General features: G+C 30.2%; 1 protein-coding gene across 1 annotated transcript; it reads left to right on the plus strand.

Moving 5' to 3' along the window:
* Nucleotides 1–205: 205 nt before the first annotated feature.
* LOC129972514 (uncharacterized) lies at nt 206–1,322 on the plus strand. The gene has a single exon (XM_056086671.1). The coding sequence runs from the start codon at nt 447–449 to the stop codon at nt 1,137–1,139; it is 693 nt and encodes a 230-aa protein (XP_055942646.1). The 5' UTR covers nt 206–446; the 3' UTR covers nt 1,140–1,322.
* Nucleotides 1,323–17,014: the final 15,692 nt, after the last annotated feature.

A 17,014-nucleotide genomic window follows, 5' to 3' on the forward strand; every position in this document is an offset into this window, starting at 1 on the left:
ACTCACATATGTGTGACAATTAATATTAAAGTTTATTTTTCTTTCTTTTGAAAAAAAAAGTAGTCATGCCAAGTGAATAAATTATAATCGAAGCATTTATTTAAACTTAACATATTTTCAGTACATATATATATATGAAAATTGAAGGGTGAAATATAATTTTCTTTTGTTGGCTGGCAATAGGAAGTGCTTTCGGTTTCTTTTTGTTAGTGATGTACTCGATCTTGCTCTGAATTTATTTATTAAGTTCCACAAATCTCCTTCTTGCTTATTATTTTTATTGATTTTATTACAAACATTTATCCGTTAAATTTTCGAAAGTGTGTTACAATCAATGGAGCTCATTCACTAATTTCTAAACTGTATTAACCATTCCAAGTTACTCTAACTCAAAACCTCTTTTCAATCAATTCTTTTATACTAATATTCACTGACTTATATCGCGAATGGAGGACGATAGTCTGGATAGAGCTTTACAATATGCTATATTAGCATTACTTGATGTAAAACCAAAAGACCCTATTAAATTTTTAGCAACTCATTTTCAAATGGAATGTGAAACCAATTTGGTTGCTAAAGCTGTATATTTGCTGCAGGATATGACTATATATCACCCTGCTTTAGAAGAACGTTTATTAAAAGCGTATGGTACTATATGCCAGTACAGTGAAGAAGAAGGTCTCACTGGTGACATATACACTGATCTTTTAGTAAAATTAATTGCCGATTCACCTGCATACCAGAAAGATAATTTTCTTCAGCATTTACAATGTCAAAGTACTGAATATGTTTCTTTCGACGTATTTCGCTCTGGAGTATTAACTTCAATTTTGTTCAATCAGTTCGTGTTGGAAGTTAAATTACTATTTACTAAACTTTGTATTGAAAACCATGATTCAGCTCCAGCATTTTTATGCAAAAAAGCCTTGAGAAAAATGAGTAAATGCCTTACTGAAGCTGCTAAAAGATCTATTAGTAGTGTAGAAGGGCCTTGCACTCTGGGAATTGCTGAATTAAGTTCTCCTATTCGTAAGAACTTAACAAAAAATTTGCCTACAGCAGATTATGTAAAAATAAATACATTCTTATCTGAGTCAGTTGAAATATTTTTGAGAGAAGTTCCTAAAATTAAACTCTAACAGTGTTCTCATTATTTGTTATTCGTTAGAAATTTAAGATAAAATGATACAATTTATACTCTGTATTTTCCTTATTTTATGATATTATTTCTCCTTTTTTAAGAATATTGATAAAAATGAGATGATAATAACTTTTAGGAAATTAATTTTATATTTTATTTTTCTCGCAAACATTGCAGAATTAAAAAAGTTTCCATTCTAAATTTATCAAATGTCATTTCTCAAAATTATTTTTTTAATATTTTAGTTACATATTGAACTATATTTAAAATATAATTATTTATTAACATATTTTTATATTTCAGTTTTATGTTTGACTATTGAAAAGTATATAATCTTTTACTTTAAAAATACTATAATGATATAAAAACTCTTAAATAGAGTAGAACTATTTTAAATATTGATTATCTATTTTGTTAGATTGATCAGAAATATGTGATTAGCTTGGACAGATCTCTTTCTGTAACTATATTCCAGCTTGGCACAAAAGTTCTTATTTTAAATTAAATATTCTGATTTTCCTTAAAGCTAAAGGATACTCTAGAAATTTATAATTTATATAGATTTAATATTTGAAAATAGCTTTTGAAAAAATTTTCTTTCTAAATTAAAATTTTTAGCCATTATGCACAGTAAAATATTTAGCAGTATTTTCTTATCTGATTAATACTGTAACAAAAATTCATTAAATGTTAAAATATTAAAGGTTTTCTCAGTTATAAAGATTAATTATACTGAAAGTTTGGTTGAATTTTTCAAATTGGTCTTAAACAGGAAATATTTTTTGAAATGAATCAAAATCTAAAGAAAGTACAATAAATATAATCAATATGAAGAAATCAGTCTGGGGATGGGGACCCCTATCAAAATAGGGAATAATTGTGAGGAGTGGGACAGATTTCAGAAAAGTTTTTTAATTCACTTGTTTAGTGAATTCAAGAGTGCAGTTTATAAAAATCTAATTGTATGTTCTTTAATTTTTTTTTTGTTTTTTTAAATACAAGAACAGCAAAATAGAAACCATTAGCTTTTATTTGCATAGTTAACCTCATATAAGAGAGGTTATGGGACAAGGTTTAAGAAAATTAAGAAATATTGCATTTGGTATGCTTTTCACTCAATGATTTATGATTTGGGACATGTCAAACAAAAGATTTTGAAATCTTCATTGGTGCTGCTACATCTCAAAAACATTTTTTTTTTTTTTTTTACAATTTCTATTGATTGCAATATATTATTTAATATATTTTTTTTTCTTTCTGGATACTATTTTTCCATATTAATGGCATTTTTGTATAAAAAATATAAAATTAATCAATCTTTTTAAATTAGATTGACAAAAGCTTTAATAAATAACTTTTGTAATTTAGCTTCATTTCTTTATATTGCTTAACATTTAAAATTGCTTATTACTTTATTAAACTTATAACAGAATTTCCATTAACTGAAATTAAATGGTAAACATGATTTTTAGGCAGAATATATATATATATATATATTAATGTGAAATGATACAATTAGTGACTAAAATGAAAAATAATAAAATATGTTAAGATACATTGGCCACTTATATATAAAATAAAAACATATATGTGGATGTGATGGGTTTTAAAATCATCAGTCCACTTGAATAGCTTAATTATTATATTTCTTGATTAACAGTGATGACTATGATAACTTTTACTAGTGAGAATTCAGTGATGAAGAAGGAATTTATGTTACATGAAAAAGGAAATGCGATGATGTTAAAAAGGATTCTTTTCCCACCAACATGTCGTTCATTGAACATTTGCAGAGGAGCCTTCTCAACTGATGTCTCTCTCTGAATTAACTCTGGCTGCTAGCTGTCATTGAATTAATGCAGAGCACCCTCTAATGGAGTAAAATTATCATATATATATATATATATATATATATATTGAATTTTCAATTCATGTTTGCATATTCCAGCAGCTAATTTTATACAACATTAAGAAAAATTAAAAATGTCAATCATTAGCATATTTAGCTATTTACAAAACATGTTGAAATGTACTTCTCCCATTCCTCCCTCTGCAGAATTTTCTTTTAAATTTTATATCAAATTAAACATGCCATATTTAAGCTTAATTTGACTTTTAGTTTGTAGAACTATATCTTTAAATTTATTATACATTTAAAATATTTTTATTTTACAAATAATAAGACTGTAAAAATCATTGAATGAATAAGAATTTTTATTTATTTCTGAGGCATGAAAACCATATTTTCTCTTTTAAATGCAAATAATGTTATAGCTAATCTAACTGTTAAAATCAAGCAAAGGGCTATAGCTGCTCTACATAATTGAAAAACTAAAAATAGATTGTAATCTTTTATTTAGACAGAAATGCAACTGTCCCATTCCACCCAACTATCTCCAAATATTTTATGTATTGTGCTTCCTTTTTTGAAAATGTGTGTATTATTTTTCTGCTGCTTCTGAAAAAATTCATGTTAACTTTTAAATATATAGTATTGAAAATATCCTGTGCCTTTTCAAAATTGATGTGTGGAAATTCAGAAAATATGGTCACTTTAAATTTGTCTAAAAGTAGAATTTTTTTAATGCATATGTAATTATTTATTTAGATCTCTATCTAGTTATTATATTTATAAATATTGTACTTAATTTTTTTTTTACACTTTGAACTTTTTTTTGTAATTTTTTTTTAGTCTAATTTTGACATATATTGCATATGCAAATTTAGCTGTCCTGGGTCTTTCATTAACAACTATATTGTAAAGGAATATGCTGCGATAGAAACAAATGTATTATTCCTTGTAATTGTTATTTTTTAGTCCTTTTTTTTACATTGTTATCTGTAGTGTCACTTTTAATTTCAGCTTTAATAAAATTATTGAGATCATTCACATTGCGTGAATTTTTATCTTGTATTTTTCCTTTCCTTTGTATAACTTTCTCTACAAGAAGTTTTATTTTTCTTATCATTAAAAATAAGAATATTCATTTGCTAGAGATGATTAAATTGCCTTTTTTTCCCCATTTCTTAAATATGTCCAGATATATGTATTGGTATTTTCTATCCTGTAGTTAAATGATAAATTTCTGTAGTTTTTGCATCTTCCTCCTGATGCAAGATTTAGTTATTTTACTATATTAAGTGCTAATTTTGCATAAAGAAATTTGCAAATAAAAGATTTATTTATTTATATGCATTTTAGCTGGCTCTTTATGTATGAATTTAAGATTCATTTGTTTGAGTTAAATATACAAATCATACCTTGTTAATTAAGACTGTCATAATATTGATTACAAACAAAATCCACAGTTTATTTTTAATATATTAGTACATATAACTTTATTTATTATTTCATTCAGATTTATCACAATATATTTGTACAATTTTCAGTGAAGTTAAGACTCATACCTAATATAGAGCACACATTTAATTTTTTGAATCCATTGAACATTTTTCATTATGTAACAAATATTGCATATCAAACCAGCATACAATTGAATATTGAAATTGCTAGTTTAAGACTGTGGAAATAAGCAGTAGTCAATTAAAGAAAATCAATGTTTTTTTTATTTATTATATGTCTTTATTCAATGTGACTTATTTTATATAAGTGAAGATGAATCTTTGAAATTCATTTTTCACTTACTTCTTGAAAATTTTGTATTGTTTTATGTTCCCAATGAGAATCCAATATTCTTATAATCTCAAAGCTCACTTACCAGTAAATAATTAATTTTAATTAGAGTTTGATTTGATACATGTGGTGCCAATTAGTAATCAGTGTGAGCTAAAATTAATTGCAAGACTCCATATTATTTATAATAATGATGCAGTGTATTAAAGACTAAACAATAGAAAATAATAAGAATACTTCTAAAAACATGCTAAAATATAGAAAATGTTTATATAAAAATATGGATGTTGAAAGAAGTAGCAATGATTGTGTCAGTGTAGCAAGAAAAGATCTGAAAATCAAACATACCAGGTTAAGATAAATGTTTCTATGTTAAGATGGGATATAAGTCTACATCAATTTCATTGAAGAATGTGTATTGTCTAGCCATGCTGGCAGTAATGATGAGTTTAATGGTCAGTGTCAGTGCTACAAACATTGGTACTTAAATACTGTTCCATTTGAAGTCAACATTGCTTTATGAGAGCATGCCACAAGTTTGATTACTGGAATTAGGTATACAATTTCTACATGAAATTTGTATGTTTTTATCAAATTTTGAAAAAATTATGCCTGAAAGAAATATTGTTTGCCTATTTGTATGCATGTAAACAAATTAGCTTAACAATTACATGCTTCATTGATGAAATTTGGCTCATAGTTTTATTATTAAAAATATATCAGTGACGGATTGCATTCTATATTTTTTATCTTTCAAACACCTGGGTCTTTTATAGAGATTCAGTTACTTTCTCAAATGGTAGATTTAAGAATTCATTATTATCAGAAAACTAAATGGTTTATTTTATTTATTTTTGAATGGTAACTTTCCAAATGTGGTTGACTAGAAAATTTCAACTTTAATCGTTTAAAAAAATATTGAAAACTTCTGAAACGGAATTTCTTTCCTTCCTCCATGTTATCTTAGATGGCAGCCTTAAGCAAAAGTTTCATAAGCAGTGCTGTGATAGTAAGCTTAACTATAGCTAAAATGTCATCATGAAATTTAACCAAATCTGGAAGATAAATGTTAAAGATATAATCTTTTACTGACAATTTAATTTTTATTAATGGAGAGACAACAAAATAAGAAATTCTGAAAATTCTTTAGACAAAAAGAAATTTGATATATTCCTCTATCATTATTTCTTTTTCATAGAAGATGTATAGTGTATATTTTGCTTTGGAAATTTTTCTTGAAAATGAGGGAACCAATGCTACTGCCAGAGCCTGACTAAGGCAGGGGCATGCGGGGCAGTTGTCCCAGTTCCCCACAACAAAGGGTGGCCCAAAATAGAATCGAATGTGTTATATAATTTTAATGATGGACACAGAATAGTCATAAAATAAATAAAATGGAGCGAACGATTTCGTCTGCCCATTGGAGGGTGGAGCGAACGATTTCGTCTGCCCATTAGACTTTATAGCTATTTTAGGTTCTAGTTAATTTTCTAGTTATATATATATAATGAGGTGAAAAATTTAAATACTCCACAAAGTTCTGTTCTTCATTACTAAATTGATGAAGCAGAAGGGGGCCCCAAAGAAGTTTTTGCCCCGGACCCCAATTACGACCCTGGCTACTGCTGAGGGGTCGTGAGTGTCATGTGAAATAAAAATTGGTACATTCACACACAAGTGCTTGGAACTGGAGTATCATTGTTTTTCATATTTATTTTAAATATATAGATGGTGGACGAGCCTCTAACAGCCGACAGTGGCCAATCCATCTTTTTTAAAAGGAAAGTGAAACAGTGACTCCCCCATCCTTACTTACTAGTCCAGTTGATTGGTTGGTTGGTTGATTGAGGTTTAAGGGCACAAGAGGCATGTTTGGCTAAACTGCGCCAATCAAATGGTAAAAATGGAAAGTATATAGAAACTCATGAATAAAAGATCAATCATATAAATGACATAAAGTCTAAAAGATGGAGAACTATATGTAAAGTAAGATAACAAGATAAAAATTCAAGTAATTGTTAAAAATATTTAACAAAATCAATAGACAAATGATAATGTCAAAATTGAGGTTATAAAATCATTGCAGTCTTTTGACACGATATTTCTTTGTGTACTTGTCATCAGAGGCGGCGGTAGCAGGGGGGCAATTGCTCCCCTGTCGGCAGCCTCTTGCCCCCCGCCCGTTAGCCAGAAATTCAATTTCGTCGGCAAAAGTGTTCACCATTTCATATGGTTGTAGAGAGTCGAGCATTATCGAATATGATTGTTTAAAATTCACATTAAAGTTAATATATTGTAAACAATCGAAATATTCAAGTAATGGTTAAAGTGTTTTGGATATATTTAGCAACATCATTTGGAGGTAGGTCAATAATCGATAGAATTCTACGTCAATAATATGCCGTATTTTACAGACAATTTTTGATAGACCAAACTAAGAACTGAATGCAATGGATGTCGAAGACGTTAAGTTCGCAGATTTTCAGACATTAATTAAGACATTAAGTTTATAATGTGTACTACTTTTGGCAATATAACCAACAAGTGAATAAGGTATTAACAAGGGGATATTTTCATTTTGCTAGCAATTTTTGGTCGCTCGACTAAATTCAATGCGGTGAGTGCCGAAGATGTTAAATCTGCAGATTTTCAGACATTTGATTGAAATGGCATTCACTTAGTTTATAATTTGCATTAGATTTGGCAATATATCCGACAAGTGAATAAGATACCGCATTCTGCCGATAACTTTTGGGCGGCCGACTATGAACTAAATATGATGAATGTCGAAGAATATATCCACAGATTTTCAGACATTTGATTCAAATGTCATTCATCAATCTTTCACTTTGCACTACTTTTGGCAATATAACCGACAAGGCGGCATGTGTATAAAACATAAGACATGTCGTATTTTGTCAAGAAATCTTGATCGGTTGACTAAGAATTCAATGTGAAGGGATGTCGACGAGTACAAATTCTCAGTAATTTTATTTAAATGTCATAATGTTCATTCAGGATATAATTTATACTATGTTTAGCAGAATAGTCAATAATCTGGCAAATGAATACGACGTCACATTTATCCCGACTAATCTTTATCCTTCGGCTAAGATTTTATCATTGATTATTAAAAAAAAAAATTGTTTTCATCGAGCACTTCTATTGCCTGCCAGTGGAATTATTAGAGAAATTGGAGCTTTTATATTATTCATGAATAGGACAATAGAGTTGTTTTCCATAATTCATAACTCAAATCCAAGTTCTAAAATTAATCATCATCTTATTCATATAATTGTTACTTCCTCGGTGACGAACTGATAAATTTATTTTATTCGTTTCACTATGAGAATTGGCTGACTAAAATTTAGTTAAAACACACACACACACACACACACACACACACACACACACACACACACACACACACACACACACACACACACACACACACACACACACACACACACACACACACACACACACACACACACACACACAATGTTTTCTTTTGACACTCTTGTGAGTATGCATGCTAAGAAGAGTTATTTTGCTGTAACCTAATTATGTGAATTCATTATAAATCACTGGAGTAAGTAAATTGTATAATTGTAAATTAAATCCATTCAACAATAAAATATCTGTTTTCTTTTGCAATCTAATTTATCAGGCTACAATTATTACTCTACAAAAATAATACCGACTGCAGTTGACGACAGAAAAAAAAAATTAGTATGGTAACTTTTTAGCTACACTAAAAGAGTTTATCCAAATATGCGCTAATTTTTTTTAATAAATTACTACCTAAATGCTTAAGACTCTGCATTCAATATTATGACTATGTAATCGAAGAACGTATAATTTATATATACTTTTCTTTCAATTACTATAAAAGTATATAATTTCAGATGCTCCTAAATTTTAATAGACTTGGAATAAAGATGTCTTGATAAAAAGATGATTAAAATAGTTATTCTTAGAATATTTATAAATAACACTTTAACTCCTTGATATACGAATTTACTTAATTTCCTAAGTAAATGGCAGATCTTATTTGGGACAGTTATTGTTATATTAATCACCAGAAAGATATAAGGGCATTTGAGGTAATGATGCGTTTTCAAGTGATTTTAGCGTTTTATATTACTTAATACTTTCACTTAATTTGAGATTTAAAATTAAAAATTAAATAATTCTATACTCAAGTTAGACTCGTCATTATATATGAAGGGGTTAAAAAAGCCTATGTATGCAACTGAGGGGATAAACTCACCTTTTGGTAGGAAATTAGCTTGTAATAACTTCAAATTAAGAAAATACTCAATAGTACATAGAATAGTCAGAAAGTACATAAATGAAGATAGGTGAATTCATGTTCAAGATCCAATTTTTTTTTTCAAATAAAATGCATTGGTTATTTTAAGCCTAAATATATATAGAAAAATAAATACAAGGGGGATTTAATGTTTAAGCAGTCCATTTTTCATAAGAATATTTTTCATATCTTACATAAAATAGTAATTTTGTACATATATTTACAAAATATTTTAAAAAACAACATATTGTATCTTTTCTGCATTCTATATTGTTCGTGTCCGAACTATAGTAAAGTTTTGTTGAGTACGCGCACTTATTCTCCTCGGATTCGTAACACATCTTAATTCTTACTTAACAAATATTTCAGGTAGGGGACTAAACAGAAAAATCGGTTTTTGAAGAAAACATCGAATATTTTTTATTTATTATTCTGAATTTCTAAAACAGTTGCTTTTATAAAACTTTTTGTTTCAACGTTCATTTTATATAGCTTCTGATATAAAATAGTAAGAGTATGCATTTTTCCATTTAGCATGATACGTCAATCTGGTACAATCTGTGTTTCTATCTATATACTACAATCTAGAATAGAATATGACTATTTTTTTTCTAAAATTAGATCGCAGAGAAATTAAATCTCAAGAGTCTCATAAAAAATAGTCACAAATATTGACAATATTTTGACGGTTAGTAAAAGAAAATGAGAACATATTTTTTTTTATAAATAACTTATAAAGTTTTAACAATGAAAAAAAAAAGGATATGAATAAAAAAGAATTAAATAATACTTGATTTTCTTTAATTAAATGTAAAATTAATTATTAAGAGTTATTTTGAAGCCAAATTAGAGATATGGTGCTTGCCCCCCTGTCGGATTTGTCTTGCCCCCCCCCGTCGGCAAATCTCTACCGCCATCTCTGCTTGTCATGAACAGTGGTACTAATTGGCTTAGGATGAAATGTTTTAAAATTAACCCAATGAAATGGGCTGTTTTTTTAATTTTTCTTTAAAAGTAAGATTATCGGTTGATGCAGGGGTTTTAAATATTACTGTTGGTTGTTCTTGCAGATCAACAACAGGGGAAGTTTCCTCAATAGTTTCGTTTTGGATATAGTCTATAATGTCTTCAGCCACAGATGACCCGATATCATTGTCACTTTTGTTATTACAATGATCGTCTATCGAAATGTGTTCAGAAATCGTGGAAACTGGCAAATAACCAGTTTTATGTACAGCTTTGGAGTGATTTGCCACTGTGATGAAGCAGATTTGTTTACTTGCATAGTAGCAGAAGTCGGAACTTGCGTAGGCGAGGTTACCCAAAATTTGGATTTTTCTGACATTGATTCCTTTTGCTTTTCAACTGCGGTCTTCAGTTTTTTTTTTTTTTTTTTTTTTGTTACTAACTGAAAATCAGTCATATCCTGTGAAGCTGACGCAACATCACAAGCTAGAACTGACACACTTTCATTCTGAGTAATACTTAGTTTAGTTGAATTAGAACTAGATTGTATGTCGGAAATTGTAATTAATTTATCTAAAGCCAAAGAATCATTCGATATATCAAACGATTTTGACTGCTTAGTTTTTGCCTGAGCTATGGAAGCATAGCTAATGCCTGTAGGGGTTTAGGATTTCACAAGTTTCCGAGCTTCGGTGTAAGATATCTGATTATTTTAATTTTTATTATTGATTACTTCTTTTTCAAGCAACCATGTTGGACAATTTCTAGAATACGAGGTGTGTGCACCTTTACAGTTTACACACTTTTCTACAGAGTTGCATTGAGAACTGTCATGATCGACATGTGCGCAACAGGCGCAAGTCAGCGTCCCGCGGCAAGAAGTTTTAGAATGCCCAAAACGTTGGCATCTGTAACAACGAAAAGGACTGGGAATATACGGTCTTACTGGAAGACGCATATAGCCTGCTTTGATATATTCTGGCAGTTTTGGAAACCCAAATGTCAAAATCAAATGCTTTGTCTTATGGAGTTCGCCATTTCTCCGTATTGATATACATCTTACATGACTCACCCCTTGGCTTTTCAATTCTTTGAGAATTTCTTCCTCTTCATTATTAAACATTTCTCAGCAGGAGATAACTCCCTTGGAGGAATTTAAAGAAACATGCGGAGAAACGGTGATTTAGAAATCAGCAAATGCCATGAATTTCATTATTTGTTGCGATTGTTTCCGGGACTTCCACTAACAAGTCTCCGGAACGAAGTTTCTTGGTGCATTTTACTTCTCCGATATTTCCAGTGATGATTTTTTCAACTAAGAAAGGAGATACCGAATGAAAAGTCTCATTCGTTTTGAAAACCCTTTTCAAGATGAAAAAAAAAAAAAAAAAAAAAAAAAAAAAAAAAAAATTGGAAAGATAGCTATTATTGAGTTGTTTGAAACAATTTGTTGCCCACCTAAGGGAGCAGATTTCTGTTTGCCCATATGACATTGGTAGAAATTCAGCCCCGACGGCACCGCCTACCACGGAGCCCAACAAGGGATGGTAGCCACTGGCTCTGGGCACTTACAGCTTCGGTACTTATCATAGTGCTAATCGGTTACCTATACGCTCGGAGTTACCCCCGGAGACAGTGACCACCCTTAACGCCAAGCCCAAGGAGTAACCCCTTCGCTTGATCCCTAGCAAACCAACCACTCAGGTGGCTAACTACCAGCCGATTGATACACCGGGGACCACAGTGCACCACCCGTCTAATAGGTCGCTAAGCACGGCCAACACGTGGGGTTTTTGGCTGTCTATGAGAAGCAAGAAGCAAACAGAGCGGCGACAGCTTCTCATGGAGAGCTCCCTCACTTGCCGTCGAGGGATGAAACAATTAAGCAGACAGCAGAAGATTTAGGGGAGAATAAACATGAAGGAAGTAGAGATCCCTAGGCACCTCGGGATTGGGACACCCGTACCCACCTAAAGAAGGTGGGCCCCTGAGGGGTACTTACTAGTCCAATTTCACCAGTGTTTATTTCACAGAAAGCTCTAAATGTGTCATCAAAAGTCATGTAATCCTAACATAATCTATTTTTGAGAAAAATTATACAAATAAAACTTTGGCATAACCCATGGCATTAACAGCTGGAAGGATTTTGCTAATTTTACCCGCTAAAGAAATTCATCAAATTGCAGGCGTAACTATGCAATCATAATACTCTGTTATTCATAAACTCATATTATTCAGAGAAAATTACAGCAAAGCTTTAGAATAAGAAATCGCAACAAATTTTGTGCTATTTGATTCAGTGAATGTATCGCAAAAAAATTTATAAAATATAAATTTTTTTGCAGTGTTTGGATTTTATTAATCATTATTTAATAAGAATATGTTTTTCAGAGAAACGAAAAAAACCACTCTTCTGAGTCCAAAACTGGAAAAGTTATTGATCTTTGAATTTCGTTATTTTAGGCCAATCAGTGGTCGCTTCGAAGAAGTGGTGTCCATTGACCATCGGATCTTCTTAGACACAATCATTAAAATGATTTCAAGTGGCTTAAAATATTTTTTTTATATTTACTGATTCAAATAACATAAAAATAAATTATTTACATCCTTCAAAACATTTTATCTTTCAATTTGAAACAGATGGCTATCTTCAGTGGTTTTGAAACTAGCTATCTGGCCACAAATAGGACGGACATCCTATGTATCCATAGCAGTTAAATAAATAATTTCGTATATTACAGCACAGAAAAATCTAGGTGGTGACCAATCATTCGACAGCTTTTAACAAGCAGGACATTAAGCCGATATAGTTAAATAGTCTAAAATATTTCTAAATGTTACAGTTTAATATAACTTCTATACCATTTTTACTGCCATTTTTTTGTCTGAAAACCAAATATAAACCATGTCTATTTTAAACAATCCTGGATATTTATCATCGTTGTATCTCAAGTACATTTTTAGCTAAATCAATATTAAATAATTAAATATTTTGATAATTATTTCCTAACTATCATTAAACATTGATAGCTTAACTATAGTAAAGTAAAATATATATGAAATAAATTAATAATACTTACATATTTATTACTTAACCATATGTAAATAAAGTTAATACGCGCAAATATTTCCGTTGGGAAAACTACGTTCCGGGATTCTTTAGTGTCTGAATTTTACAAATATTTGACAGCCATTTTAGAAATATTGAAAAATTAGAAATTGTAGCATTAAATGATTTATAATATTTCAAAATTATATTCATTATATTGAAATAATAAGTAAATTAAAAAGAGAAATACTCCAATAAATGTGCATATGAATCAAGTGCATTGATTGTCATATAAGAAGTATCTGGGTTCCAGCAAAACCATAGGTGACATTAGAATGCAACTCTGTAATAATCGCTCAAAATATAATACAAAATGATGTTATTTACAAAACAAAAAAAAATTGTTAGATTTCGACAGAGTAAGAAAAGCTGATTAATTAGAAATCAGAAGTTGCTGTGTGGAGATTGACGTTTTTACTCGACGGCGTTAAAAATTTCTCTGCATATTCCTTTTTGAATATTAATATGCGTTGTTTTGAAATTTTGGTAATTTTTTCCACATTCTTTTGTTGTTACAGCAATTTCATACCATGTTATTTGATACTAATACATAATACTATATCTTGCATGCTTTTAATTCTCAAAAAAATTGACATAAAGTAATGACTTTTTTTAAATGGATCATTTCTAAATATCCAATTAGCTTTACATCTAAATTTTCGTGAAAAATTTACCACTAAAATGCACTCTTGTCAAACAACAAATCCTTTTTGAAAATCCTCAGTAAAATTTATTTGTTTATAACCAATATAATCTCGCTCTTTAGTCTGTTATAGGTAACATTTCGATTGATGAATCCAAAATTAAAAAATATCAGTTTATTAATACCATCATGATAGCAATCACGACGACTATTTTGTCACTCATTAATATTCTTTATTTTATACGGTTCATTTCTAACTTCATTAGCTTCATTCTTTTCATGGATTCCTTTAGATTTTGGCCTTATGATTAAAACAATTTCTTTAGCTTAATGACACGAGCCCACTCCAGTCTAAAAATGTGAACAAAAGAAGATTCCTTAGTTTTCTTCAAGTTTTTTAACCTCTTCTTATCATCTATTAGCGATTATAATATTGTTACGAATTTTCCCTGGGTTCGTTTGGATAGTGGGAGTTATATGGTGTGAAGAACGTTCAATCAGCAGGCGGCAGTAGAAAACAAAACACCGACGTTTATTTACACGAAGACACACAGGACAGCACAAGGACGACAACTATAACAGCACAGAAGACGATTATCGTCAGCCGAGACGTGCAGCATACAACAGCATACACAGCAGCATACAACACGACTCTCTACTGCAGACAGTAGCGCACAGCTTAGTTCAGCACTAACTTGACTCCGTCGCTTCTCTGCTAATCTCTGGAAGGCCAGTTCTTTACCGTCGATTCCGACTACGACTCTTCGACTCCACTGGTCCACGAGTGCCCGACAGCTGCGTCTGCTTCCTTTTATAGGTCTCAGGAGGCGGGGCTAGAAGCCTCTCAACCAATCAGGAACGTTCGAGGCGTAACTCGGTTCCTACTGGATGGCTCGGGAAAATTTTCGACGTTTCGGGTATAATCTATTTTGGCGCCAAAGTCGCCAAATTCGTCACCAAGTCGCCAAATGGTCACCAAGTTTGTCGCCGAACTCTGGGACCTCCCATGGAACCGACTATGCTGGGAAGCAGCATCACAGGTTCGTAACAATATTATCTTCGTCAACTCCGCTGGCCTACCTTCTATACAGGAATTCTGTTTTTCTTTATTATTTGATGCAATGTATGAATCTTTCAAACTCCTCTAATTTAGATCTTAATTTATTAAATGCATTACTAAATCAATAACACGTTCAAAAAATATGATATCATATTGAGTATCGAGTCTAATTTTTATCATCCTTATTTTAAGCACACAGTGCTCGGAAATAATAATTATCAAGCTTGTAGAGCTGGTTGTGTGTGTTTAAGCCAAGGAAAGATGCTTTCTTGTCTCTTTTCTTATTTATTTTGCACACACACACACATATAGCAACACACATGGACGATGACTACACATATACAAGGTAACACATAATACTATATACAATTAAAGTAGAAATTGCCGCTAACAAAGAGCGAACGAATACTTCTTTTTGCCACTAACAAAAGAGCGAGCGGTGCCTACTTGCACCAGTTTCACACCAACTCTCAGGGAGAAGTGTTTACAAAAAACAAACTTAAGTGCGCCTCCCTCACATTCCAAACATACATATGGGTTAGCGCATACTGCGCCATCTATGTTCAGTATTATTCTTTACTGTATGAATAAATATACAAAGAATAAAAAATACTAATAAAATAATTAAATAAAAACAAAATATTATAAATAATAAAATCACATAAACAAAGCTTCTTAGATTCGTGAAGATATCGCTAATTTTGTTTTTAGTTCAGTTATTTGAAACAATAAACATAACAGGCAAGAAATTGAGCTGAAAGAATTAAGAATAAAAATACACGCGTAAGCTTGTCTTTTATAAATAACCCCAAAATATGGGTTCGAATTATTAGTTCTAATTTAATCAGTCACCAAAAAAAATCTAATAACTGCAAAAGTCGGTGTCAAAGATTGATGGTGCATCAATTCTAATAAAAAACAAATATCTGAGTTTAGAAAAGGACCCATTGATCAACATTTGTTATTATATGATCCATTGAATGCAGTGCAATGCCGCCCTCATCAGTCTGGATGCAAACAAAACAGGAATCCCAACGCAGGCATGTAACAGATGTTTGAACTAGAGAGGATCTCCGAGATAAGTACACGAAAAAAGTCGATGAGCAGTAGCCGTCAAATCCAAATTCAAAATGAGAAAGGACTGATTATCTCGTTGTTCATAGCAGTGGTGTTTTCTGACTCTAAATAATGTACATTAAGGGGACTCTATTAGGCATTTTTGTGAATTACTCACTTAGAGTAATAAAGTTTTTTATGTTATGTTTTGTTATGTTATGTTATGTTTATGTTATTTTCTGTTTTTAGTTATTAAAATATAAACACGTCAAATATCTTTAAAAAACTCATTTAAGTGAAATATATTATTTTTAAAAAGTTAAAAATATAGCATTTCGAAATATACCAGATGACTTAATTTTTATTTTTTAAAATTATTTTTACCTTATTATCCTATATAAATTTGTTTGCAACAAAACTGGGTATGATTTAGTAATTCTAATTAAAAGTGAGTTTTTTAGCAATGCTTTTGTGAGTCCACACTGAATTTTCAGAAGAATTGTGTCTTTTGATGAACTAAAATTGACTCAATCATCTAAAAAATACTCGAAATAAAAAAAATGGAAACTAAATTTGCTTTCAATGTTTAATCGATATCTTTATTATGAGCTTTTAAATAATTTCCTCAAAAAATAAAATACCTGGAACATTTCAAAGATATTTAGACCTAATTAGAACATCGATTTGAGAAAAAGTCATTAAAATATATTTATTCCTATTATTCCTACAAATTTTTCTTTATTGAACAATACATTTTATAATGCTATTTTGGTCAAATATAAGCATATCGTATATTTTTGTAAAAAGGACATTTCATATTTTTGTTGTTTGCTTATTTATTCCAAAGTCCACAGGCCCTTTAAGAGACACCCTTTTTAATAACTGATCAATTTAGTTTGACGTATTAAAATATTTTTAGCTTAAGCATTTTTTTTTTAATTTTGTAAAAGCATCTACATTTTCTTCATTTATTTTAAAATTATTCGCTAAAGTAATAAAATCTTTGAAAAATTAATCATAATTATTATGTAATGATTTGATTACATGCAAATTTAAGCATTTAATTCTTATCAAAAGTTTGGTGCCTATA

The sequence above is a fragment of the Argiope bruennichi genome, chromosome 6, assembly GCF_947563725.1.
Source record: "Argiope bruennichi chromosome 6, qqArgBrue1.1, whole genome shotgun sequence".
NCBI classification, from domain to species: domain Eukaryota; kingdom Metazoa; phylum Arthropoda; class Arachnida; order Araneae; family Araneidae; genus Argiope; species Argiope bruennichi.

Excerpts from the sequence above, each read along its gene's own strand:
- LOC129972514 (XM_056086671.1), top strand. The coding sequence starts at position 447 with ATGGAGGACGATAGTCTGGATAGAGCTTTACAATATGCTATATTAGCA.